Source organism: Zootoca vivipara, chromosome 2, assembly GCF_965207765.1.
Source record: "Zootoca vivipara chromosome 2, rZooViv2.hap1.1, whole genome shotgun sequence".
Classification (NCBI taxonomy): Eukaryota; Metazoa; Chordata; class Lepidosauria; order Squamata; family Lacertidae; genus Zootoca; species Zootoca vivipara.
In genome coordinates this window covers 103,328,085-103,355,576 of record NC_142584.1, presented here as the reverse complement: position 1 = coordinate 103,355,576, position 27,492 = coordinate 103,328,085, and the positions used below count along the sequence as shown (strand labels likewise).

Sequence of the window (27,492 nt, the reverse complement as noted above, 5' to 3'; positions counted from 1 at the left end):
CTTGCGGAGGAGCTGGGCCCTCGCCGGCGGCGGGAACGGGGGCCTCAGCTTTTCGGGGGCGGGGAAGGGACTCGGAAACTGGGGGGGGGGGGAGATGCTGGTTGGGGCAGCCGGCCGTGGAGACAAGGCTGTGGGGTAGTAACTTTGTGGGTGGGGAGAGAAGAGGAGGTCCCCATGGAAGAGGAGGGACGTGGTTCGTTTGCCGCGGCTCCTGATGGCCTCATTACCGCTCGGTGAGAGGAATGTCCTTTGCACATGCACAGAGGTGCTCTCGTCTTCATTGCAAGCGCAGGAGCGCCAACTTGGCCCCGCGACCGTGGGTGCCCCCGGGGGGGGGACGTGGGTGCCATGCAGCGTGCAATGACCCTGTGGGTGCCTGGCACCTTCATGGGGAATTTTGTGGGTGCTCAGGGAGTTGGCATCTATGTTGCGGTGCCAGGTTTTTCGGAGCTCAAAGACCTGTTTCTTATAGGGTTATGTTTACATGGGAATGCTGTGCTTGGTTGGAGGGTGGATAGCGAGGGGAAGCAGTTGGGGGGGGGGGTATGGGAACTGTTGGTTTAGATTTTAGAAGGGGAAAGGTGCCGAATGGCTTGAATGTGTGTGTGTGTGTGTGTATTGATGTGATCAAGCAGTGCTTCCCTGTCTAATGACTTTAGCTGCTTTGTGCCTGGCAGTGAAGGGAAAAAACGAAAACGAAAAGCCCATTTTAAGTTGGCAAAAAGAGCAGAAACACAGTACAGCAGCAACTTTGGGTCAGCTCAGCTTTTACTGCTCTGTCCGAACCCAAGCGAGCATCTCTGAAAAGCTTCTGGGAAAAGCTAGGTTTATCAAAGGACTCCAGGGTTTCCACACAACATGAATAAGCAGTATTGGGTGCAGATTAGGGTGAGGACTTTTTTTACAACCTCATTTCCCTGTATCATAATTTGATGAGCTTTCATTAAAGATTAGATAAAATCTTACTTTCAAAGAGATTTGATATAAAAAAAACACCTCACGCACAAAATGATTTTTAAAAATTTATTTATCAGTTTTTTGACCATTTTTGAAGTCACTGTAAGCAGATATAAAACTGAACCCAAGCTTTAGAGTCACATATATACAACATTATATAGGGCCATCAAACATACAAGGAAGCTTTTTTTAGCTGCAGTAACAGTATAGACGCCGCTAGAGGACGATGTTTTGCTACCTCTCCTGTAGGTTCTTTTCCCAGCATGTCCGGCAGGGTCTGCTGGCTGAGTAAATACATAGCTAACTGAGGTTCTGCTCCCTAACAAAAGGCCTGCCCCCCCCAAAAAAATTCTGGCTATGTCCAATAATAGAAAGTGGACAGCTGCTGTAGGTTGTATGATGTGGATGTCTGTCTGCGGATTATATTCTGTCATAAGCTCCTATATGGGATATTGATGTGGAGAGGAAGGATCTCTAGCTTAGCTGCAACAGTGAGCTTGTCACCTTATCCCTGCAGGTGGCTGTGCGGTGCGCCATGACTGACATACCTGTTCACTGTGAGTCGCTGGACAGGCAGTGGAGCTGGCACCAAGAATATGCAGGTGACTGACCGCGGAGCTGCTTATTGGGACAGCCAAGATCCAAATTCTCTGGGAATGTACTGCGTTGCACAAATATATTGTTTCAGCGATCAATATTTTGAAAGGATTTGGAATTCATGTCCCTGACTTGAGGGAATTAAAAGAGGGCAGGATCTGAGGGGTAGATGAACTTGTAGGGTACTATAAAAAGCTAACTAAAGTAGTAACACCTTGCCTCTCTGTTTGTAAGCCCTGCTCACTTCCTCACCAGACTCTGGTAACCACACATTTGCAAGGTTTTCCCCCAAAAGCTATATGGGCTGGGTTTCGAGAAATAGAAGCCGAGTTTGCCAGGACACCAAATATTCTTCTCAGCATACAATGCTTGTATAGCAGCCCCCCCCCCAAAAATACATGGGATATATGTTCAGTTCAGTTTTGAAGAGGTTGTAGTGACCCATAAATGGTGGGCATGTTTACTCCAAATTCTCAAATGGTTGCAGACACCACACAGTGGGCAAAGGCTACAGTGACCCCAAAAGGGTGTTTGGGATAGGGTGGCAGTCAAAGGATGAGATGCTCTCTCACTTCATTACAAGCTCACACCTCTCCTGTCCCAAAGATAAATCCAGTCTTAAAGAAGAGCAAGACCTAGAACAGGAGTGGGGAACCTCATTATGCCCATTCTATTATGCCCTCCCTATTTGGCCGACCAGGCACACCCACCTGCTCTACGACACCTGATGTCATATATGAAGTCACTTGTGAGGTGTGTAAGGTTGAGGCTTTGTCAAAAGGGTGTTTGCTGGCCTGCAAAGCCGTTTTCAAAGCACAGGGCGAGATAGTGCTTTGAGTGGGGCTTCTGAAAACACACTCTTTTCTGCAGCTCTTTGAACAGAGCTTCTGAAGACCCAAGAACAAGCTAATTGTCCTAGAAGAAACAGTGGTCATGGGAGTTGCAGATTCGTCAGTGTTAATAATAATAATAATAATAATAATAACAATAATAACAATAACAATAACAATAATTTATTTATTTATACATACATACATACATACATACATACATACATACATACATACATACACCGCCCATCTGCCTGAGTTTCCCTAGCCACTCTGGGCAGCTCCCAACAGAATATTAAAAGCATGATAAAACATCAAACATTAAAAACTTCCCTAAACAGGGCTGCCTTCAGATGTCTTCTGAAAGTCAGATAGTTGTTTGTTTCCTTGACATCTGATGGGGGGGCGTTCCACAGGGCAGGCACCACTACCGAGAAGGCCCTCTGCCTGGTTCCCTGTAACCTCACTTATCACAGTGAGGGAACTGCCAGAAGGCCCTTAGAGCTGGACCTCAGAGTCTGGGCTGAACAATGGGGGTGGAGACGCTTCTTCAGGAATACTGGGGACGAGGCCGTTTAGGGCTTTAAAGGTCAGCACCAACACTATGAATTGTGTTCGGAAATGTGCTGGGAGCCAATGTACCGTGTTTCTCCTAAAATAAGACGGTCCTCAAAAATAAGCCATGTCAGGCTTTTAATTACTAGAATAAATATAAGACATCCCCCGAAAATAAGCCGGGGGTGGGAGCCGCTTCGAGGAGCGCAGCGCAGTGCGAAGAGCCTAGTGAGAGGCAGCTGCGGCTGCAGGTGAAGCCCGGGATCTGCGTGGGCGACTGGGGGCGAACGCCCTGAGCGCTGCGGCGGTGGAGAAGAGGCGCCCGATCAGCTGAGAAGCGGGCTGATCGGGCGCCTCTTCGCTACCGCCACAGCGCACAGGGCGCTCGTCCCCAGTCGCCCACGCAGATCCCGGGCTTCACCTGCAGCCGCAGAGCCTGGTGAGAGGCAGCTGCGGCTGCAGGTGAAGCCCGGGATCTGCGTGGGCTTAGCAAAACTGCACACCCCGCTCCCGCTCGAAAAAATAAGACATCCACCGAAAATAAGCCATGGTGTGTTTTTTTTTGGAGGAAAAATAAATATAAGACGTGTCTTATTTTAGGAGAAACACGGTAGGTCTTTATATGGTCTTGGCAGCCACTCGCAGTCACCAGTCTAGCTGCCACATTCTGTTTGGCCTTTGTTAGGTCATTTTTGCTGCATTTGCCTTGGGAGTAGGGCAATTCCCTGGAAGTCTTGTGGGGCTGCATTCCTTTTAGAGTCATAGGATCTTTTAACAATCTCACTGAGAGTTTCTTTTGGTCTCTTGCAGTTGGGCCCAAAGTGTAAAGCAGGAGGGGACAGCGACGCTGGAGGGGGCAGAAGGACCAGCAGAGGAGGTAAGGTAGCTACTCCAAGATTTCTACTCCGCGAGGTGCCTTCAGGGCAAAAGGCTGCCTGCAGCAGCCTTTCCCAACCTCGTGCCCTTCTTCTCACAGTGTACAATTAAACTATGGAACTCCTTCCCACAGGAAGCAGTGATGGCCACCAATTGATTTAAAAGAAGATAGGGCAAATTTGTGGAGGAATAGGCTCTCAATGGCTGCTGGTCGTGATGACTTTGCCCTACCTTCATGGGGGAAGGCGCAGTAATGCTTCTGAATGCCAGTTGCTGGAAACCACAGGAGGGGTGACTGCCAATCCAGTCAGTACTGGGGCTGGGACATTATCTTAATATTGCCCTTTGTTTCAGGCAGCAAAATGTTTTAGGTTAGCCTTAAAGAGCAAGCGAGGTTGCCCATGCTTAGTACATACTGACAAATATTGCACCAACAAGGTTCCACTGACACATTGGGGACTTCTGCTTCCTTTCTTCCTCCTGCGTGCCCCAAAATTTGCTCCGGAGGCTTCTCCAACGCTCTGGAACTAATTTTGAGGGTGCACCGGGGGGGGGGGCGGAGCAGGGGACAAGAGAAAAAGAGGAGGCTCTAGATCAGGGGTCAACAACCTTTTTTCAGCCAGACTATATTTCGAAGGGGGCAAAAATGAACGAATTCCTATGCCCCACAAATAACCCAGAGATGCATTTTAAATAAAAGGATGTATTCTACTCATGTAAAAACATGCTGATTCCCAGACCGTCCGTGGGCCGCATCCGCCCCCTGGGCCTTAGGTTGCCTACCCCTGCTCTAGATCATGTGCAGAAATCACAATCACAACACCTTTATTGGCATATATGTGCAGAAATCTGTTGCACCAACAAAGCTGCAGTGTTGGATACGGCCCTGAGAGATCCGTTATCTCCTGCCTCTTCCATTCTGAAATCACAGCAGGAACAAGTCCTGCTTCTTCAGGTGCGTTTTTCCGTATCACAATACAGTATGTCTTAGACTAGCCATGTAGTCCCCTAATGTGCCATTTGAACCCTTGTTCTTTTAAATGTTCCTCATCCAACTGTGCTCAGTTGGCAGATTGAAGCCTGACGGAGATGCCCCCTCCAATGTCGAACGTCCGCAACTGCACCCCACTCGCCGCCATCCATCCACCGCTCCCAATACCAGCAGGTATAGACCAGAAGGTGAGTTGCCAAGATGCTGCCAGGGGTTCTGTGCTGTGGGTTGATGTTCATGTGATTTGCTAACCCCTCTAGATTTGTTTTATGATTTTTATTTTGTTTGTTGATCCTCTTTGTATTATTTTCCCTTCTTATTTTTGAAGTTTCTAAGCAGTGCATATTAAAAAAATAAAAAAGTATACAATGGGCAAGTTCAATTAAAATTAAACATGAAAACAAAACTTCCTTAAAATGGTTGCTGAAGTAGAAAGGTCTTTGTTACATGCCTGACATTCAACAGGGAGAAGGCCTGTCTGATTTCAGCTGGGAGGGAATTCTACAGAATCAGGCCCACAACACCAAATTCATAACTCCTGGTGGATATGAGTTGTGTGTCCAAGCCATGTTCCCATCAGGCTTCTACAGGTCCTTTAGCATTGACAGTGTGAGCTGGCTGTTAATCCTTGCCTAATTGGACATCCTGGTTGCCAGCTGGTACAAAGGATGGTGGCACACTGGGCAATAAATATAGGACACAATACAGTGGTACCTCGGTTTAAGAACAGTCCTGTTTACGAACGATGCGGTTTACGAACTCCGCAAAATTGGAAGTAGTATCCCGGCTTGTGAACTTTACCTCGGTCTAAGAACGGAATCCAAACGGTGGAAGGGCATTGGTGGTGGGAGGCCTCATTGCGGAAAGCATGCCTCAGTTTAAGAACGGACTTCTGGAACAGATTAATCTGTGTAAATAAGTTTGGATGTATGTAATGATGGAAAACTGATTGGTATAGTTTTTGTAAAATATGCAGGGATATAAGATATAAGTGAGATATAAGTGAGAGCTGGACCATAAAGAAGGCTGATCGCTGAAGAATTGATGCTTTTGAATTATGGTGCTGGAGGAGACTCTTGAGAGTCCCATGGACTCCAAAAAGATCAAACCTCTCCATTCTGAAGGAAATCAACCCTGAGTGCTCACTGGAAGGACAGATCCTGAAGCTGAGGCTCCAATACTTTGGCCACCTCATGAGAAGAGAAGACTCCTTTCCTGATGTTGGGAAAGATGGAGGACACAAGGAGAAGGGGACGACAGAAGACGAGATGGTTGGACAGTGTTCTCGAAGCTACAAACATGAGTCTGACCAAACTGCGGGAGGCAGTGGAAGACAGGAGTGCCTGGCGTGCTATGGTCCATGGGGTCACGAAGAGTCGGACACGACTAAACAACAACAACAATAAGATATGCAAAATGAACCACGGAAAGAGAAGAAGGGAAGTCCTTGATATCTTAAGTACATAAAATGTGTATCTGAAATTGTAAAATGGAAAATTTAATGAAAATCATATTTTTTTAAAAAAAGTTTCACAATGTCCCTTGTGTGAGGTAGGTGCTAGAGGTCACAAAGGTTGGAAAGCCTAGCTAGCCCCCCCTTTTTTTTCGTTCCAGGAGATGCAGCCGGTCTGATAGAGGGACGCTCACCTCGCAGCATCAGCTTCAACTCTTCCTTCAACCCAGACCGCCTCAAGCAGGCCAGGCAATTTGTGGAGAGAGCCATCAAGGTGAATGGCCTTGGCTCACCTGGTGTCTGCCTTTTTAGCCTTCGTCCTGCCTGTTTCCTCCTCTTCTGTAGCCTTGGTTGGATGGGTCAACCCAGGCCAATGAGGATGATGTTGTTGTTGTGGTGGTGGTGGTGGTTATCACTGAGGGGAGAGTTCTTGCCTCACCTTCCCACAGCAGGGTAAAGTTGATAAGCCTCTCCTGTTGCCCCCATAGCAAAGGAAGATCTTCATGGTGAACGGCCCTTACCCCGTGATTCGGAGACGGCTGCTTGGCAGGGGTTGGGTGGAGAGGAAGTTTCCCAAGGTGGCTAAAGTAGTGAATAAGCGAGAACGTCCGCCTGATGGGGAGCAGGATGAAGATGGTGATGACAGTGAAGGGCCTGAGGACGGTAAGGCCACCAGCCTCTTGGAACTTCTCTTTTAATTTTATTGAACAAAATTTATATACTGCCTGACTGTATGTATACATGTATGTATGTATGTATGTATGTATACAAAAGAGGAAACCCTCTAGGCGATTTACAAAAATGTTAAATGAAACATTGAGATTCTCAATTAGAACCACGTAAAAAGAGGTGTTTCATAGAATCATATCACTGTAGCGTTGGAAGGGACCTCAAGGAGCATCTAGCCCAAGTCTCTGCAATGGTATTTAAAAACATTCGAAAGTTTGTTTTGAATTTTTGGAAGAATCTCAGGTGTAAACGCACCAGATACGTTCATCTGTTCCTGCTCCAAATAAATCCTTGCACGCTATAAAAACAGGTGCAAAGCTACTCCCTGAATAGAGACACATAGGTTTGGCATGGCATGGGCACTAGCCAATAGGTGCCCATCTCAACTGGCTTTCATTTGTTCAGTGTGAAACACTGAAAAGCCAAGCTATATTTTGTCCTAGGATTGGAAATGTGTGTGTATGTGTGTTGAGGGCACCAATAGTACTTTCAAACTACCTTCACCTTTCTTAAAATGTCATCTCTGACTTTACACTGTTCCCCATGGGTTACTCAACCTTCTCAAATGGCCATTGTTTGGACCTAAAAGAGTTTGCAGTGAACTGTGTAAAAGTGGTACAAGGAAACACAGGATGGTATAACTATGTTTTCCTAAACATGAGGTTTGCGTTGGCAACACAGCAAGGGAAAACACAGCAAAATAGCTACGTTTGTGAAGACTGAATAAAATAATATAAAACTTGCAGTAAAAATGGACTATATTAGGTTGGGTGGAAAAAACGCTCTTAGATTTCACTTGGCATTTTTTTGTAACAAGAAAAAGATATAACTGATGTAAATATTGCTCCAGGTTTTGGAAGGAAACCACTGGCAACCCAAGATCTGTATACATTTGCTAATAAAATAGCACTCTGCACTATTTTCCTAATTTAGCCTCTTCAGAGAGTGCATTCTACAACTTAAATTTATAAAATTAAGTGCGAATAAGTATCATTAGGTGTGTGTTTGCGATTCTGCTTTTAACATTTAAGTGTGTGTATAGATCTATAAAATTAAAACCCATGCTGCCTTTCTATCAATGATTTGAAGGTGGTTATCAATTTCAAAGTGGTTTACAAAAATAACAAAATAATTAAATACTGTATGTGGATGAGCACCCATCTTTTTATGGACTTACCCACAGTAATAAGCACTTTAAATACAGTTTCAGCGTGTCCAAGAAGGATACTGCTCCCTGGTAATGACTGTGAGTGACCCTTGTCTCCGCTGTTTTCCATTTCCTTCACAGATGAGGAGGAAGAGGGGGAAGAGGAACAAGATGATGCCATTGATAGTACCTATAGCCTCATGGTTAGTTTGATGTGATGGTGAACTCCCCCTTAAATGCTTCCTTCAATCAGCGAAACCTTTCCCTCCACAATTCTGGTTCCTGCAAAAGCCCACTGAGGTAGCTAAGGCTGCACAAATGCACAGGGCAGTTTAAAGTGGATTTGATGCATCCCAGGTGTGCATGCTTTTCATGCCTTCCGCACCATCTTGTCCTCATCCGGGTTGCAGCCCACATTCCCCCCACCTCCATCTAATTCAGATTTCCCCCATATCAGTAGATCCATACTAAGGCAATAGAGGCCAACCAAATGTGACAAAGCAGTGTGCAAGCTTTCCAGGTTCTATCGTTAATAGCATGCACACTATTCTGTGACGTTTTGGTTGGCCTTATACAGTGGTACCTCAGTTTTCTAGCGTCTCGGAAGCTGAACGATTCGGAAGCCGAACACTGAAAACCCGGAAGCAATTGTTTCCATATTCAAACGCGCCTCAGAAGTGGAATGGCTTCTGCGGAATGTTTCTCCATTTATTCAATGTATTTTGCCGACCGCCCATTGATCTTGGTTTTCAAACGTTTTGGAAGTCGAACGGTCTTCCAGAACAGATTACGTTCAAAATCCGAGGTTCCACAATTTAAAACACTCATGTGTTGTTGTTCATGGACAAAAACACACATGGAAGAATTGGATATGTGTTACCCACATGCACTTTTATACTCTGGTTTTGTACCCAGCCATAGGCTAGTAGCTAGTGACTGGACCAATGAGGTATATGGCTTTGTAGAGATGTGAATCTGGGTCTCCTCAATCATAATCGGACTTTCTAACCACTGCTCTCTGTTTGATCATCATAGACCCTCTCCTTCTGTTCTTCAGCATCACCTAGATTTATTCAGGATTTAGGTTTTTTCCATTTATACATCACTTCTCAAATAGAAAGAGATCCTTAAGTGATTCACAGTCAAATGAAAACAAAAAACAAAAACATTAATATGAACATTATTTTAAAAATATTTAACAGTGCAACACCATATTGTTAGGGCTCTGGGGGGAAATGTTTTCACCTGGCGCCAAAAAAGATCACAAGGTTAGTACCAGGTGGGCCTCCTTAGAGAGAATATTCCATAAATGGGAGCTACTACAGAAAAGACCTGTCTGGCCATTGGCACCCTCCAGACTTCCCTTGGAGGTGGCATTCAGAGAAGAGCTTCAGATGATGATCTAAGGGTGCCAGTTTTTAGCTATCATGGTCCTGAACCATATAACAGTCAAAACCAGCACTTTGAATTGGGTCTGGACAAAAATTGGAAGCCAGTGCTGTTGGGCCACCATCATGCCACCTTCTTCCAGTCCATAATTTAGCTGCCTGTTCTTATTTCACCTTCCCCAACAGCAGATCTGTCACCTGCACCCAGTTCCCCCCCCACCTACCTTGTCCTTGTTGTTGTTGTTGTTGTTGTTGTTGTTGTTGTTGTTGTTGTTGTTTTAACCAGCTCCTGTGCTGTTTCACTAGGCTTCCACGTTTACTTTTCACCGTTCCTCTTTCCCTGGCAGTCAAGGTTGGTTCGCAATCAGATCCCCTATTTCATCTGGACCAACCGGCGTGATGTCATTGACTGCCGCCTCCTGCGAAAAGATCAGATGATGAACCACTATGCCAAGGCGGGCACCTTCACCACCAAGGTGGGCAGAGTTTTTGCTTCTTGAACGCCAGGGCCATGCTAGCAGAGTGCGAATAGCGCTCTGAGTTGGGGAAATGAATCTGCAGGATCTGGGCCCAGCTGGCTTGTGTATGTGTGCTGTGGGGACTTGGGAAATTAAGCCGCTGCAAAGGCATCCATCCCTTCTTTCTCAGGTAGGGCTGTGTCTTAACCTGCGAAACCTGCCATGGTTTGACCAGGCTGATGCCGATACCTTTTTCCCACGTTGTTACCGCCTTGGAGCTGAAGATGAAAAGCATGCCTTTATTGGTGAGAACTGTTCACAATGCTCTCCTTCGGTGGGGTGGGGAAGAGAAAGAAACTCCTTGACTCTAGCACAATGGGCTCCTTGCTTGCCCTACCTTTGGGGTAAGAGATGCCTTATCCCAGAGTAAAGGACCACCATGTTTTCGGATATACTTTCTACTTTGGCGCTTGGCTCGGGGGACTGGCAGCGGCAGCGACACTTGCCTTCCCTGAGCAAGCGCCGTTGCCACCATCAGTCCCCTGAGCCAAGTGCCCTTCCCCGAGCCAAGCGCCCGCTGCACTTCGGCTTGGGAGACTGGGCGGCGGCAGCAGCACTTGCTCTCTTGGTTCAGGGAAGGCAGGCAGGCAGGCGGCAGCAGCCCCAGAGCCGAAGTGCAACAGGCGCTGCTTGCCGGGGCTGTTGCCGCCTGCCTGCCTGCCTGCCTTCCCCGAGCCAAGCGAGCAAGCGCCGCCGCCCCCGCCAGTCCCCCGGAGCCCATAGGAACGCATTGATTAAGTTTCAGTGCATTCCTATGGGAAACCGTGACTCGCAAGACAAACTTTTCGTAGGACGAATTGACTCCTGCAACGAATTAAATTCGTCTTGTGAGGTACCACTGTAGGTTATTCAAGCTAACACACATCAAGTTGCTTCTGTTGTTGCTGTTACTATACGTGCCACTTTTCAGCGTGTCTTAAGAAAAAACCCACCCAGTCCTCATGGGGCTTACAATCTAAATGTTGACAGGACAGGAAACTAAGGGGAGGGGAGGCAAGTAAAGAAAGGGCAGTACCTACCACCATAGTGTAGGATCTTGCCCAGGGAAATGGCTCCCATGCCATTAGTAGAAAGTGTGAGTGGATCATGAATGGGCATTTCCCCAGAAACATTGCAAGTTCTTGTTTGGCCTACTTTTAAATGAGTAAGATTAATCCCTGTGGATGAGTCTTTAATAAGCTTGTAAAAAAAAGAAAAGTGTGTTATTCAGCTCTGTGTAAATTATGTCCCATTTAAATGGTTACCCATCCTGAGTCCTTAGGATGGGGTGAAATAGAAATGAAAACAAATACTTCCGTAGGCACAGACCATTCATTCATTCATTCATTCATTCATTTCTTTTCAAGCACATGTACCCCACCCTTCAGCCAAAAAAGATTTCCGAAGCAGATTACATACAATCAAAACAGAACAGTCCCTACCTGTAGGCTTATATTTAAAAAAAAACAGGCGCGCGCACACACACCACGCAAGGGAAAAAGACAGGGAGGGAAGAGGGAAATCAAAATTCAGGCATCAATTTCTAAATATGATGACCAGCTGGCACAAATCAGGGCCAGGAGACACCCGATGGAACTGGGCCTCCAGCAAAGCTAATGAAAAGAGCCCTTGCTTCCCATCTCCTCCACTGAGGCAGCTGGATTGAATGGGTGCCCTCAAATGACAGTTATGGGGGGAGGATAGTTTAGGGGTTCCTTCCCCCCCCTGGATTCTCACCAGAGAATTATGTGTCCTTCCTCCCTTTTATGGCAGAGGATTTCCAGCTCACTGCGGCCAGGAGCCTTCTCAAAGTGGTGGTGAAACGATACTGGAATGAACCTCCCGACATGACAAGACTGGATGCTAATCAGAATGAGCCCCCAAATTTCCCAGAGACTCCAGGTAAGCGGTAGGAGCTGTGTTTTCAAAAAAGGAACAGCCACAGAGATTTCTCTATTGCTGTCTCCAGCGAGTACCTGGAAAAGGTCTGGATGGGAGAGCAGAATGTGTGATAAATTGCCTTTCTCTTGAAATTTTTGCTAATGCCACCAGTTGTGTTCTAGGGGAGACTATTGAGAAGTGGCTATGGGTTACCTCCCAAAGTGTAACCCCGTGGCTTTTTCTCTGAGATATTTTTCTCAGCTAAGTGATCCTTCTCTTGTCTATGGTTGGGCAGGCCTCCTTTGTGTAAGAAGAGAGAATGGAGTAGAGGTGTTTGGCATGCAAATTAACTTTCTTTCCAGTGGAGATTAGATCAAAATAATTGAAGCATGAGCTTGCTTCAAGTCTTCCATGTGAAAATGTCCTAAGAAAGAAGTGTTATGGAGTTTCTTTATCTGAAGTGAGCTGGGTGGGTGGGTGGGTGGGTGTAGCTTTTAGGCTCCCCCAGATCACTGATCACTTTTTCCAAGTCAGTTTCCAACCACCACTCCTCAGTGTCCAGCCAGACCCTGACAACTGGGAATCTGTTTAAGTTGTTTGTAAAAAAAGACCTAGGTTTCTGTTTGTGACGTGTGTGTGTGTGTGTGTGTGTGTGTGTGTGTGTACAGCTTGCTTTCATTTCAGACACTTCAAGTGTCCCTATTTTTCAGGGACAGTCCTGGATTTATGGAAACCATCCATGTTTCTGATTTGATCCTGAAATGTACCACTTTTCTTTAGGACGTCCCTATTTTATCGGAGAAATGTTGGAGGATATGGAGTTATGTGACTCCTGAGCTATCTGATGGCAGCCCTGTATAGGGAAGTTTGTGTGTGTGTGTGTGTGTGTGTGTGTGTGTGTGTGTGTGTGTGTATGCATATGTATATAAATGTTGGAAGCCACCCAGAGTGGCTTGGGCAACCCTTATTATAATTGAATAGAATGTCCCTATTTTCATGGGAGAAATGTTGGAAGGTCTGTGATTTACAGGGAGCAGCAGAAAACAGTATCTCAGGCAGTCTTGCTTTGTGTGCATTGCATAACTGGCTCAACAACCCTTCGTTTTCAAAAGTCAAACAGTACACCAGCCGGAAGAAAGGGGTCCTGCTCTCATCCCAGCTGATTGAGACTGCGATACATGCCTGCGAGGAACACATGAGCAGCTTGAGGCACCAGGACATTGACAGAGAATCCGGCTCTTCTTTGCTAATGAAAAAGTCACACTGGGAAAAGTTTCTACATGGCTACTACCAGCTAGCCCAGTAAGTATAGGTGATCCTGGAATATACCACACAGCAAAACCATCTGTTTTTGAACCCGGAAAGCCCTAATTTCAGAACTGGGTCTTTGTGCAAATTTGCCATATCAGTGTCCATTTTTGCATGGAGTGGAATCCACCAAGTTGACTTTAACTCAGGCAAGGAGACTTCATCTTCCTCTCGTCTCTCCACCTCGTTCTCACAGCCTCCCCCCCCAAAAAAAAAACTTTATTTGAGGGTATTCAGAAGGCTGGAGGTAGGCAGTGGAAGCTGAAATAATGTTGCGCAAGTGGGAGTCCATTCTGTTTATGCTTGGACAGCACCTGGGTGCAACATGTTCTGTGCCTATGTGCTCATTTCAGTTTAGCAATATTTGTCGCCCCACTTTTTTTCCTTTTCTATTTTTTGCAGAATCGTTTTAGGAAAGAACGTATGATGCACATAAAGATTTTGAGTTTAGGGCGCTTGGTTTTGTAGCTTGCCCCTGACAAAAGAGGACACACCAGGCAGGACTGAACCACAAACTTTGTGTCATTATCTTCTCTGCAGCCCCTGCCTTCCTCCTTCCTCCTTGCTCTCTTCCTGCCCTTCTTCCCCCCTCTGAGCATCCTTGGGAATTGGGTTCATGTGATCACGATGGCATGAGGGCAGCCTACATAAACTCTGAAGGGACAATCTCCTAACACAAACAGGGGAATAAACTACACCTATCAGGATTACAGCAACTGGGTATGTAGAGGAAGATACAGGGACTTAATGGGGAACTTGAAGGAAGGTCTGGGGTTTGTATTGTGTAAAGAAATTCTTATTCCCCCGACTACTGGAAGGTCTTGCCAGATTAAACCTGGATTTCTTTCTAGGGGCATTGAGCAGAAACTCCTTGAACACCTTTCATTTCCTTCACAACTGTGAGAGCTGGAAATGTTTCTCTATTTTCAAATGAAATTTTGCAGGAATCGGCAGACTGAGAAGTGCCCATGCAGAAATTTGTTGTGTAGGTTATGTGAATTATGTTGCGTGAATTAGGCGGTTTTGCTCATCTTTACATGTTTGTGCTCTTATTCTCTTTCTCTCTCCTGCTTTGTTTTTAATCATCACAAACTGGGGACAATAAAATTGGGGGCTATGTCTGAAAGACTGAAGGGAAATGACTGTCAAACCTGAGTACGAAGGCCCTAGGCCTGGGAAACAATGGAGAGAGGAAGGGATTGCAGTTGGGTACTGAAACCTGAGCCACCTGGAAGGTTTTCCCAGGTGCTCTATAGCACCTGAGACGTTGTGCTTGAAAATGCTCACGGTATCCCAAGCCAGGGATGGGGAACATGCGGCCTACTCAATGTTGTTGGGCTAAACTCCTATAGGGTGGTATCCCATTGAAGTAGTTCCATCAGCACAAGGACTTTCTCTCCCCGCATGCTCCCACACCCTCTCCAAATATCCTCCAGAGGGTTGGGAGAACCCCAAGAACAGATTTGGGGGTGCATGGGAGAAGGGGGGAAGTTCATTGTGCAACCAGAATCATAGAATCATAGAGTTGGAAGAGACCACAAGGGCCAACCCCCTGCCAAGCAGGAAACACCATCAAAGCATTTCTAACAGATGGCTGTCAAGCCTCTGCTTAAAGACCTCCAAAGGAGGAGACTCTGCCACACTTCTTGGCAGCAAATTCCACTGTTGAACAGCTCTTACTGTCAGGAAGTTCTTCCTAATGTTTAGGTGGAATCTTCTTTCTTGTACAGTAGTTTGAATCCATTGCTCCGTGTCCGCTTCTCTGGAGCAGCAGAAAACAACCTTTCTCCCTCCTCTATATGACATCCTTTTATATATTTGAACATGGCTATCATATCACCCCTTAACCTTCTCTTCTCCAGGCCAAACATACCCAGCTCCCTAAGCCGTTCCTCATAAGGCATTGTTTCCAAGCCTTTGACCATTGAAGTCCTTATGCAAATGGAACTACGTTGTCAGATACTGCCCACAATCCCTTGACGTGTTGGCTGATAGGCGTTAGAGTCCAATAATATCTGGAGAGCCACATGTTCCCTCTGTGACTGCAAGGGCTGTAAAACTGTTCATGGTGAAACGGTCCATTAGGAAGCCATATTCTGAGATTTACCAACTGGTCATAACCGTGCCAATTTCTAGATAAAGCTGTGGTTGAGTCCGATATACAGCTCGTTTTTCTAGAATAGCTGCCTGTCTGAACCGAATGGATTGTGTTGGCTGGAGAATGGGTGGGGGTCCTTGCTCTGAGTGTTTGTGTTTGCAGCGAGGGGGCACAGATGGTGCAGACAGGTGCCCACGTCGAGCGGTGCGAAGACGTCCTTCAACGACTGTCAAAGGTCGTCCCGCAGCTGGACATGGAAGGGGACAGGAACATATGGATTGTGAAGCCAGGAGCCAAGTCCCGGGGCAGAGGTGAGAGAAGTGGTGTTGCATAAAGGAGGGGAGTTGAAAATCCAAAAGAGTATATAAGGGGGAGACTGGGAGAAAATGGACTTGGCAAAGGGCTTGTTCACGCTGTGCTTCTTCCTGAGCAGTGGCACCCTGACCACATCCCTATTGTGCCCTTCTTGAGTTTGCTGCTATTAAAAAATCTTGGTTGCTAAGGCACTTTGCACAACTGGTGCAGCCCTCACACAGCAGGCTTAGAGAGGATCATAGAATCATAGAGTTGGAAGAGAGCACAAGGGCCATCCAGTCCAACCCCCTGCCAAGCAGGAAACACCAGGAGGGAGAGGAGAGGAGAGGGTGTGCTGCCTTGACATCCAGCAGTTGAAACGCGAGGAGGGTTTTTTCGGCCTCTCTCTTGAGTTCACACAATCAAATGAGACAGTGAAGGCCGACTGAGAAGGGACTGAGAAGCCTGTCCTAGTGGCCGATTGAGGTTGCTCAGAGTTAACCCACAACTATGAACCAGCCTTATAGGGTGAGAGCCAAAGGGTTTGTTTTTCCTCCCTTTTTCCTCCAAAACACTTTCCCTTTTTGTGTTGTGACTTTCAGATCGTAAGCCCAAAGGCATATCCTTTCCTATCATTGACACCTGTTAGCCTTTCTTAGGGTTGATATACATCCAGAATTTCCTGGATATAGCCAGTATTCAGCCCTCGAGCGGAAATGGCAGCCTGTGTTGGTAGTGTAGATTTTTGTGATTTTCATTAAAGCTCAACAACTTTCGTGTCCAGATTTTCACTTTTTTAAATGTGGCAACCCTAGGCCCTTTCTGAAACTCTTTTTTTGTTGTTGCTGGCGAAGTACAAGATAAAAATGCATTATGTTAGTCCTGCCACGACAACCTGGTTATGCAGGACTCCTGATATGACTGCCACCTTCAGGAGTTTCACAGTTACCCTAGAAGTTCTCTTTGTTGAGTGGAGGTTGGACACCAGTAACACAAAAACATGCACTTTGTGTCTCTTGCCATCTCTGATGCATCAGCTGTGGAAAGAGTGTTGTCTGCCTAGCTTGGCTTCTGCAGAAAGGGTGCCTGAGCTTTTTGCTTTGCTCTGAACTGCTCTGATAGCAAGGATGTGGGGATGGAATGGACGTGGGTCTGTCACGACTGTGAGGGCTTTTGTTTGTTTCCCAACAGGCATCATGTGCATGGACCGCTTGGAGGAAATAGTGAAGCTAGTGGACTGCGACCCCATGATCGTAAAGGACGGCAAGTGGGTGGTGCAGAAATACATTGAGACGCCCCTGCTCATCTTTGGCACCAAGTTCGATCTGCGCCAGTGGTTCCTGGTGACCGACTGGAACCCACTGACCATCTGGTTTTACCAGCACAGCTACATCCGCTTCTCCACGCAGCCCTTTTCCCTACACAAACTGGACACGTGAGTGCTTATCTTCTCCATGGCTGGATCCAGCTTTATGTTGCACTTGTATGTGTGCGGTTTGTGTGTGTGTGTGTGTGTGTGTGTGTGTGTGTGTGTGAGAGAGAGAGAGAGAGAGAGAGATGCTGCTGCTTTGTGAAGACTGTTCTGTGCATGCCACTCACAGTCTTAAATAGTCTCGTTGATGTCCCATGAGGACTATAGCTCCACAGAAGAGCATCTGCCTTGCTTATGCACTGGCATCTCCAGGTGGGATTGCGAATCTCTCCAGCTTGAGAGCTGCTGCCAGTCTGTGCTGACAATACTAAGTTAGGTGCACTGGCAGAGCTTCATGCTCCGGCACTGGGGACGGGGGCAGAGCTGGCACGCGTTCTGGGGGCGGGGGAACAGCCGCCATGGCGCCCTCAGGATCGCGCTGCCCGGGGTGGAGCGCCCCCATTGCCCCTCCCTTCCTACGCCCCTGGCTAGGTGGACCATTGGCCTGACAGTATAAAGCAGCTTTCTGTGTTCTTCTAAATTCTGCAGGATCATCCCAATTATTATTCCCAAGTAAATAGTTTGTGAACTACAGCTCTGACCATTTAAGTGGATTAAACCTGCCTGAAAGCTTGGGAATCTTCATATATGTTTTTGTGTGTGTGTTTAAAATCTCTCGGTAAGGCACCTTGTGAGGGCAATGTGCCCCGCCAAGCAGGTTAGAAATCTGCTGCGTGAAATTATTTAAATCAGCGCTCTTTTGCAGACCAGCGTGCTCTGTAAACATTGCCAAAGCAACTTGACTCGCATAATGTAACCGGGGAAAGGCATGTGACGGTAGCTGGCCAGTGAATATCTTGGAGAGCCCCAAGAGAGGGCAGCTGAGGGTGGAGAAGAAATGCAGGATGGAAGAAAGGAAAAAAAGAACTGGTGGAGGAGGAGTGAATGTCTAGTATGAGCATGAAAAAGGAGTTGGGAGCCTGGGTGTAATAAGGAGAGAGTACTTCGGAGAGGGATGCAGATAGGATTTGTTCAGAGAGCCACAAGGGTGATGTGGGGCTAAAGTAGAGGGAGATGAGGTTTCTGAGGAAGGGAGAATGCAGAGCAATGCAAAGCAAAGCAGTCATGCCTTGCGCTTTGCTGGAGCCTAGCAGGGGAGAAATGCCCAAGAAGTACTGTGGTTACCATGCTGGTAAGTCAGCTGCTGTGGGGGGGGGGGGTAGAACTCTTCCTTGTGTACAGGGCTTCTTTGGAATGCAGAATGAGGCTTCTTGACAGCAGCACATACAGGGAAGAAGTATCTCTGATCACCATAGATGGGAAGGAGTTTAGAATGGGGAGCAGCTCAGTGGCCGAGCCTCTGCTTTGCATGAAGAAGGTGCCATGTTCAGTCCCCAGAATCTCCTGGTAAGGCTGGAAAAGCCTCCTTCCCAAAATCCTTGAGTGCCGCTGCACTATTGCCCCTATAGATGACGCTGAGCTAGATGGGCTGACTCTGCCTAAGGCAGATTTCCTGTGCTCCTATTGTGGCTTAGCAGGGATGGATCACGCACCTCCCGGTTCCCAATCCTGTATTGTTGCCCGATGCACCTGACCCCCGCCCCTTGTGGACTGATCTCACCCTCCTCTCCAACCCAGCTCCATCCACCTGTGCAACAACTCCATCCAGAAGCACTACGAGAACTCGTTGAACCGCCACGCTGAGCTCCCCCGCGACAACATGTGGTCGTCCGAGCAGTTCCAGGCCCACCTGCGACAGATGGGGGCCCCCGAGGCGTGGTCCACGGTGATTGTGCCCGGCATGAAGGCTGCGATCATTCACGCCATGCAGACCTCGCAGGACTTGGTGGAGTTCCGCAAAAACAGCTTTGAGCTCTACGGTGCAGACTTCCTCTTTGGAGAAGATTACCAGCCGTGGCTGATTGAGATCAATGCCAGCCCCACCATGGCAGCCTCCACTGCCATCACTACCCGCCTTTGTGCCAGCGTGCAGGAGGACACCTTGCGTGTGGTCATCGATCGCAAGTACGATCGCAATTGCAACACCGGATACTTTGAGCTCATCTACAAACAGGTTAGTGCACAGGGCCCAGCTGTCTTAGCCTTAGGGACTGGGATTAGCTGCTTGGTTAAAGCATCTCCCCAGTCTGCCTTATTTGCCTTGCACTGGCTCTGCCTCCCTTTCCTTTGGGTTCTTGCTCTGCCACCATCTGGTAGCCTTCAATGCAGATGGCTCATCCTTTCTGCACTGAGGCTTTGCAGGCTGATTAGGTGCCTGAGGAGCCAGCTGGCAGGAATGGCCAACAGAAAATTAAAGGAGCTCATTCATAGCTGTTTTCAGTGCTTCATGGAATGGGACAGGACCTCAAAGCAGGCCTGAGTTTCTTCTATACAGAGTGTGACTTGATTGGTTGGGAGGCGACACCACACACAGACTTCCCCTTTCTTCCTATATATATAAAAACCTAAGGCTGTTGTCATGCTTTGTGCAGTTCACGTGGCCACCAGTAGGTGGCCATGCCAACGCCAGTGTGATAAACACAGGCAGGAGAACAAGGAAGCACTGCTGGTAGCAGGCAGCCCAGGAAGGAAGGAGAGGCACTTCACAGAGCAGTTTAGCAAGCCGTTATGAAGCATCCCTTGTCCTCTGTTAAAAGGTGTTTGGGGTTGGGATGCACTGTGAGGGAGGAGCGTGGGATGGACGCAGTGTAAAGAGAGTGGGGTTTGGTCAGGTGTGGGAGAAGGGCATCTGGTAAAGGGGTTGGTGGATAGGCCGGGTGAGTGGAACAGGCAAGCTTGGCAACCCCTAGTTGCTAGTCCAACCCCCTGAGTGCAGAAATCTCACGATCTACCTACTGAGCCTTCCAGATTTGGCAGCAGGCGCTGTTCTGAATGTACCTCCTGCAGAACTGCAGTGGATGGCCTCCTCTCTGGGTCATTCTGGGGTGGCTCTGCATCAGGTGGAGTTGGATCATTCCTTCACTCTGGTGCAGAGATGCTCCAGACTTACCTGTTATTGGAGGGGGCTTATGGGAAGGAGCATCACAGGACCCTTTTTAAAAATTCGGTTTTTTGCAAGCACCCTAGTGGTTCTCTCGAGATGCTGTAGCATGTATGTGGGCACAGTTTGGGAACAGCTTCTTTGGGCCTCCTCTGCACCAGACACAGATGCATCCCGTGGACCATTTCTGCTTGATTATTATTATTATTATTATTATTATTATTATTATTATTATTATTTATACCCTGCCCATCTGGCTGAGTTTCCCCAGCCACTCTGGGTGGCTCCCAACAGAATATTTAAAACACAATAAAACCTCAAACATTAAAAACTTCCCTAAAACTTCCCTTCAGGTGTCTTCTAAAAGTCAGATACTGTAGTTGTTTATTACATTGGCACCTGATGGGAGGGTGTTCCACAAGGCAGGCGCCACTACCGAGAAGGCCCTCTGCCTGGTTCCCTGTAACCTCACTTCTCGCAGGGAAGGAACTGCCAGAAGACCCTCTGAGCTAGACCTCAGTGTCCAGTGATGAAACCGTATCCCCGAAGCCCTGTCTCAGGATATCTCTCTCAGCCTTGTGGCAGCTTGGCAAACCAGGGCCCACGAGAATCCCTGCTGCCCTGACCCTCTGAGCACGAGGGGGGGCTTGGCAGCCTCACCCTGTTTCCCTCTTCTCCCCACAGGCTGCTGTGGAAATCCCTCAGTACGTTGGCACTAGCCTTTTGGTAGAAGGCTCCACCGTCAAGAGGCCTCCGCCCCAGAGAAGCCCCGTGCCTGGCGACGCCAAGAACAGCAGCGGGCCACATCCACCCAAGCACAAGCTGATCTACCGGCGCAGTAACCAGGATACCCCTCGAGCCCCGACCCCGTGCTGGGCATCCGCCAATGGCAAGGCAGCCGAGCCTGCGGCTCCTGGGAAGGAAAACAAGAAGGCACCCGGAAGCAAGGTCCCAACCGAGCCTGCGGCTCCTGGGAAGGAAAACAAAGCCCAGGAGAAGGCGCCCAGCAGCAAGGCCCCCGATTCGACGTCCGCAAGGTTCAAGCGGCCCAGCAAGCTCAACGCAGACCCCCGCAACCGGAAAGTGGTGATGGCCCATAGCATGGCTACCACCACGCTCGGCCCGGGGGGGAAGTTGTCCGGCCCGGCTCAGCTCTGTGCCACGTCCAGCTCCCAGAGCCTAGCCCCCCAGGAGCCCGCCCTCCACCAGGCCAAGGATCCCAAAGGCGCCGGCGCGGTGGCTCAGGTGCCCGGCAAGGCAGCCCCAATGCCAGGTAGGGAGCTGTGGCTGAAGATGCGGGCGCAGGAAATTGGTTCTCTCCCCCTCTCTCCTGACCTGGCGGCCTCTCGTGCTTCCTTCTCTCCCTCCTTCCCCGTGAGGGTCAGGGTGCAGCAGCAGCACCTGCGGAACTTGATGCACAGCATGCCTGTGCCCCCAAATCCCCCATCCCCCCCGGGCATGGATTTAGTTTCAGCCACCGAACTCACTGCCATCAGAGCGTCTATGATCAGAAGGCGGCAGCAGAGGGAGGACAGGAGCCCCCATTGACCCAGGAGCAGCCCTCGTTCGGGGCTTGTCGCTGCAGGCAGGAATCATGCTACATATATATAAATAGATAGATACATATATATATTTATAGGGTCTGGGCAGCACTTCTTAATGGGGTTGTATGGAGAGGGAATCATGTTTTCTTAAGAGCTAGACTCTCCATCCCAATAAAGGACTTTGAAGGAACGTTGGCCACAGTGTGTGATGGCAGGGAGTGGGCCAAAGGAGGAGGTCGGATGAACTGCCTTTGGCATTTGTGTGGAGGGCAAAACTAAGGTTCCGTTTGCTGGGGGAAAGGTGGGCAGGGATGTGCTAGGAGCCAAGAGCAACACAGGGACTAAGGGAGGTGGAGAGAAACTGTGATACGAAGGGAAGAACTTTGATTCCAAGGACACCCGGAAGCATAGGTGCCAAGTTCCGGATTGAAAAATCCGAGATCAGCAGCGCCGCGGCACCGGAAGTCCGCTTCTACGCCGACTGGAACAGAGTGGGCTGAATCTCAGACAGAGGAAATTATGCAACTCGGGAGACCATCAGAAACCATAAGCTGATCAGGCAAAAATTGGTTCAATGTTGAAAAGAATAAGCAACAAGCATGTGAGATTCAGGCAGGGAGGTTCAAAAGGCTAGCACAGGCATCCCCAAACTGCGGCCCTCCAGATGTTTTGGCCTACAACTCCCATGATCCCTAGCTAAGAGGACCCAGTGGTCAGGGATGATGAGAATAGGCTAGCCTATGGGCCCCCCCAAGCAGGTTGCCCAAACAGCCAGTTGAACAGCCAAGGTCCCATGTGGCCCTGCTTTTAGGAACACACCACAGTACAGATTAGCCCATTACAATTCAACTGCAGACCTCCTGACTGTAGGAGGCTCAGTCAGCAGACTCCTGAGACCATGGCGAGGAAGACAAATGAGAGGGAGCCCTCCGCCTTGCTCTGTCTGCCATCAGATAGTTAAAATACCATGAAAACTGGTGGCTGGTCCTTAGGTAGGGAGAGAAATGGTATAACAAAGTGCGTGCAAGAAAACCTTAGTAACCTGTGGTGTGGAATGAAGTTTGAGCAGGGGGTGCTCAGGGCACAGAGCCAAGATGAAAAAATTGCATTTGCTAATGTGTCTGTACAGATCCCTCTGGGAAATTAAGACGGCGGGTGACTGCCGTCTCACCAGCATTGTGTTTTGCACCCAGACACATGTAAGTCATTTTTACAAAACTGGGTGGGAGGAAAGGAGAAAGCGGCCTAGGCCACTGCATAACTACAAGTGAAACTCAGAAAATTAGAATATCATCAAAAAGTGCATTTATTTCAGTAATGAAACATTTTAAAAAATTTTTTACAAATGCTTTCTTTTGGAAATTCCACAGTAATAAAACAAATAGTTACAATAATACAAAAAATAAAATAAACATCGCTATTACATTTCATTAATTACGTTCAATTTATAATTGACCCACCTAACAAAAAATAATTACAATTACAACAATCTTGCTTTGCATGTCATGCATCTATCTTATATATTGGTTTCACCTTTTAAGTTGCGTTACTGAAATAAATGCACTTTTCGACGATATTCTAATTTTCCGAGTTTCACCTGTACTTCTTACTTGTGGACGGGAAGCAGTGCATTTTTGGGGGGGGGGTGATTTGGTGGGGGAACTCTTCCTGAAGTTTGTTTATTGCGAGCTCAGTCGCAGTGCCATCCTCGCACTCACCCACCCAGTGGCTAAATATAAAATGTGATTAATAAACTCAAGCAGACAATGATCTGGATTAGCAATGGCCACAGCTTTGCTGATTACAGATATAGGTGGGGTTTTGGCTCAGGCATTGGGTGTATATCTGTTCCAGCACCCCCAGCACCCCCCCCCAAAATATTTCATTTTTAAAAGGTAAGGGAACTCAGTTCCCCCAAGTTCCTGCTAAAACAAAACCCCAAAACAAAACCCTGACAAGAAGATGCAGTGGCTGGTTGTTGTTTTTAAATTGTTCAGTCTTCGCTTTCTGAGTTGACTCACGCCTAGTTTTCATTCCTAAGGTGAGCTAATGCCATTTATGCCAACCATGAATATTTTGTTGCTGTTGTTGTTTTAAAACAAACGGCCCTTCCCTTGCTGCTGGACTCCAACTCCCATCATCCCTGACAACTGACCATGCTGGCTGGAGCTGATGGGAATTGAAGTCCCACAACACCTAGGCGGCCGCAGGATCCCAGTCCCTGCCTTGTGACCCGCAGCCAAGCTCTGCAGTACACAACATTTACCACCATCTTCCCAAGTCTGCCTGGCTAGCCATCCTCCCTACCTTGCTACTGACTTGTCTGCTACTGTACTTCTTAATGCATCAGCACACTTCTTGCTCTTCCATCAAACTCTTATGGTCGAGGAACCCCCCCTCCCCCCAATTTGGTTGCATTAAGTAGGAATGTGCAACAGTATATGCCAAATATTTCTTCAAGGACTGGAGCAGAATGCACGAATACGCCACTGACTAGTAAAATTCAGGTGACCAAGCTGAGGTTGTGTGAGAACAGGATGCTGAACTTAGATGGCCCCCGATCCAGCAGGCTCCTCTTGTGTTCATAAGCTAAGCATGGCTGCAGTGTATTCCATAAACATGATCCTAAATATCATTCATGGTTAGGGATGCTCTTTAATGCAATTAAAAAAAAAGCTGGCCCTTTTCACTCTAATGAAATTCTTTATCATCACAATGGACTCCTGCTTCTGGATTCTCCCATCAGCATATCCCTCTTGAGGGATTGTTTTTGTGTGTTACAATCATGAAAGATGCATACAAGCCCCTCTCCCTGCCGGAAGTCACAGTCCTCTTATCAATAGCCCTCCATGAGTTAAAGGACATTTTTCAGAAGCAGGCAGTTCACCATATAAATACTGGGGGTTGTATTAAACTTTTACTTAAAAGTTGGGCTGGGTTCAACTAAGGAGTTCTGCTATTGATAGCCAGTGCAAGGACTCCTGGTAGCACATTGGGGACCCCTCCCCCCCCGCAAAATCAGCTTGGGGTGTGTGTGGTTGGGACCACCCAGAACAGCACATGGTGGGGGGGGGGTCATTCTGTCAAGCAAACAGAAATGTTTGCACTGCCAAAAGGTTTGTTTTAGCGACCGTGCGGTGGGCCGGAGGGCAGGGGAGTGCGCGCCCGTGCGCATGCGCACACGCACACGGGCGGGAAAAAATCGCCAAAAATCGCTTGTGCGCATGCGTATGGGCCTCCCCCGACCCGGAAGTGCACCAGAAATGACCTCTTCCGGGTCGGGAGAGGCCCATACGCATGCGCACAAAGGATTTTTGGCGATTTTTTGGCGATTTTTTAGATCGTCGCTGCGCCGCGCGCCGTGAGAGCGGGCGGCGGCAGCGGGCGGCGGGGGTCGTCGCGGGCCGGATTGGAAGGCCGATTGGGCCGCATCCGGCCCGGGGGCCGTAGTTTGGGGACCCCCTGTTTTAGCGTATTGTTGAATTCCTCCCATTGAAATTAATGGCCATTACTAATGTAGGTCCGTTAATTTCAATGGATCCACTCTTGAGTATAATTGAGTATGACGCACAGAACTGGAATGTACTGGGTAGAGCTTGCCATTGGGCCCTCGTAGCCTCTTAAAATAATCGGTCAAATAGGGTTTGTGCCTCTGAGGCAATTGTAGGCTTGCCAGCCTCCTTTAAAACTACCCTTTGCCTTTAACACTTGTGTGATGGACTGAATCCAACAGGTGAAACTTGCCTTGCCACCGCATTTCCATTCCAAGGGGACTGCCTGTGTCTTTAACAGTTGCATGACAGGCCTGAACTAATAACAATATACAGCACTGGAGTGTTCAAAGTACACACCCACTATTCTTCATGTGCACAACAGAGAGGTATCAGCAGGCTTGGAACACAGGGGGATGTTAAGGTTTGCAAACATGCAAAAATATATATATGTAGCTCTGCTCAGCCCATAAAACACCATGGAGACAGTTGGACTCTCTTGTTTTCGTCAGACACCAGCCTCCTCCAAAGCTCTTGCCAAAAGTATTGCTTCCTTTCATTGTGTGCTGTACATTTAAGCTCATAGTGGCCTAGAGTCGAGGCATTTCATCCCTGAGGAGGGCTCAGAGCCCACAGGTTCTCAGCCAGGTGCCTGTCCACTGTGGTGGGCCTCTTCAGTGCTGTATATGGTATGTTGTGACATGTCCATGCCTCCCTGCACTAACTGCTTCTGCTTGAGCCTTGGGTTTGGGGGCCTGCGAGTGGCTGTGGGGTTAAAGTGGCATGAGTTTTGCATGGGGGTAGTTGCCTTCTTCCCTTCCTTTCCCTTGCTGTTGCAAAAGGAGCTGGGCCAGGGTTTTCCTCTCATTTTGGAGGCCGTTGCACAATTCTGTTTGTTTTATTGCTTTCTGCAAATGGCTAAAAAGCAGCCGTCCATCAGCACGGAAGGGGCGCTCTTTTTTTTTTTAAAGTTTTAGAGCTTTCCAGGGTCTCTCAGCATCAAGGCAACGTGCTATATTATTGGTTCCTCCCCAGGCCTGGCTGCAATTCACAAGCTCCCCCGCCTCTTCTGCAACGGAAAGGCCATGGCAAGTTGGCAAGTGGTGTGCTGCTCCAGAGCTGGGTCTCGGCGGCGGCTTCCTAGAACTCCCAAATTCTTCTACCGCAAGGCGGTCATCTCATGCCAGGCTCAGGTATACACCGAGTCCCTGAGTGCTCACGGGACCACACTCCTGCCCTGAGAAGCCCCACTGACCAACCCTGCATTTCCCCTCTCTTCCTGCCTCCTTCCGCATCTCCACCCTTGGAGGCTGTCGAAAGCTGCTTCCCTCTCTAGAAAAACATCTGGCAGCTTTGAGCAGGAGCCGAGAGGTCACCACGCACCCCACCCACCCACCCTCTTTGGACATGCTTCCTCCTCCCAGCCCAGTAACCGCTGATCCTTCCCTCACCCATATATCTAGGATGAGCAGCAGCTTCCACCCCTGGTACCAGCTTTTGAAAATCAGATGTCTGTATTGCCTCCGGTGGGGGAAAAAGGAGACTATGAAACCACATGCAATAATTCCGCCACGGCAGCCGACTCGATGCCGTCAGGCTTGGTAAAAATTTGAGAAGGAACTCCAGGAGAGTTGCACGTAGAAATCCACTCTGGCTTGGAACTTTGAGAAGACCTCTAGTGGATCGTGCAGTGCCCGAATCAATTGTCTATAGATTCTGAAGATGACTGGGTCTTCTGCTTCCCCGAAACAACCACCAGGCTGCAGAATTAGGTTGCTCCTAGGCTCCTCCCCATGACAGGATTGATAACTTTTGGAAGTCTTCCAACCATCTGTGTGGAAAATGGAGCACCCTGGGAGACACAGCAGAAGGCGAGAGTTTCAAAGCCATGGAGAAAGATCAAAACTGCTGAGAGCGAAAGAGACCCGTTAGGTCATAAGAGGGCTCTATCTCACATGCTAAAACAAAGAACCATGCTGGCTGCCCTCTGCCTTTGTCAGTCCTTAACCCAGGGATCAGCATCTGGTGTGTCGGGAGCACAGCAGGGTTCCCCAAATCTGACCACTAACCAGCGCCCACTGCTGCCAACTCGGAGGCAAGCGTGTATGTGCAGAGGAATTGGAGTGGGCACAGCTTGATACCATCTATCATGTCCTCAAAATAGCTTCCCAGTAAATACTAATGGCTAACCAGGGCATTAAACATGAATGATAAGCTGGCCAGCTTTTAAGTAACCAGCCTGTAAATACGCAATTGTCTCTGACAATGAGAGATGGTGGTGGACAAATAAGAGAAATCTTGGCTTTAATACCAGTACAGTCGTACCTTGGAAGTGGAACGGAATCCGTTCCGAAGTCCGTTCGACTTCCAAAGCGTTCCAACTTCCAAAGTGCAGCTTCTGATTGGCTGCAGGAGCGTCCTGCAGCCAATTGGAAGCCGCGCCA

General features: G+C 48.2%; 1 protein-coding gene across 2 annotated transcripts; it reads left to right on the top strand.

The window, feature by feature from the left end:
• Positions 1-26,795, top strand: TTLL3 (tubulin tyrosine ligase like 3). Of its 2 annotated transcripts, XM_060271245.2 has the most exons (17): positions 1-233; positions 1,475-1,559; positions 3,750-3,816; positions 4,881-4,994; positions 6,421-6,533; positions 6,748-6,922; positions 8,277-8,338; positions 9,871-9,999; positions 10,172-10,286; positions 11,794-11,922; positions 13,014-13,203; positions 15,470-15,618; positions 16,793-17,036; positions 18,651-19,086; positions 20,698-21,286; positions 26,084-26,241; positions 26,512-26,795. In XM_060271245.2, the coding sequence occupies exons 2-17, from the start codon at positions 1,554-1,556 to the stop codon at positions 26,659-26,661; spliced, it is 2,826 nt and encodes a 941-aa protein (XP_060127228.1). In that variant the 5' UTR covers positions 1-233; positions 1,475-1,553; the 3' UTR covers positions 26,662-26,795. The 2 variants fall into 2 exon arrangements, with proteins under 2 accessions (XP_060127228.1, XP_060127230.1); XM_060271247.2 differs by lacking the exon at positions 26,512-26,795 and having other exon boundaries at positions 26,084-26,439.
• The last annotated feature ends 697 nt before the right edge of the window (positions 26,796-27,492 follow it).

Excerpts from the sequence above, each read along its gene's own strand:
- TTLL3 (XM_060271245.2), top strand. Across the intron at positions 6,534-6,747 it reads TTGTGGAGAGAGCCATCAAG|CAAAGGAAGATCTTCATGGT; the intron begins GTGAATGGCCTT and ends TTGCCCCCATAG. Across the intron at positions 19,087-20,697 it reads TTGAGCTCATCTACAAACAG|GCTGCTGTGGAAATCCCTCA; the intron begins GTTAGTGCACAG and ends TTCTCCCCACAG.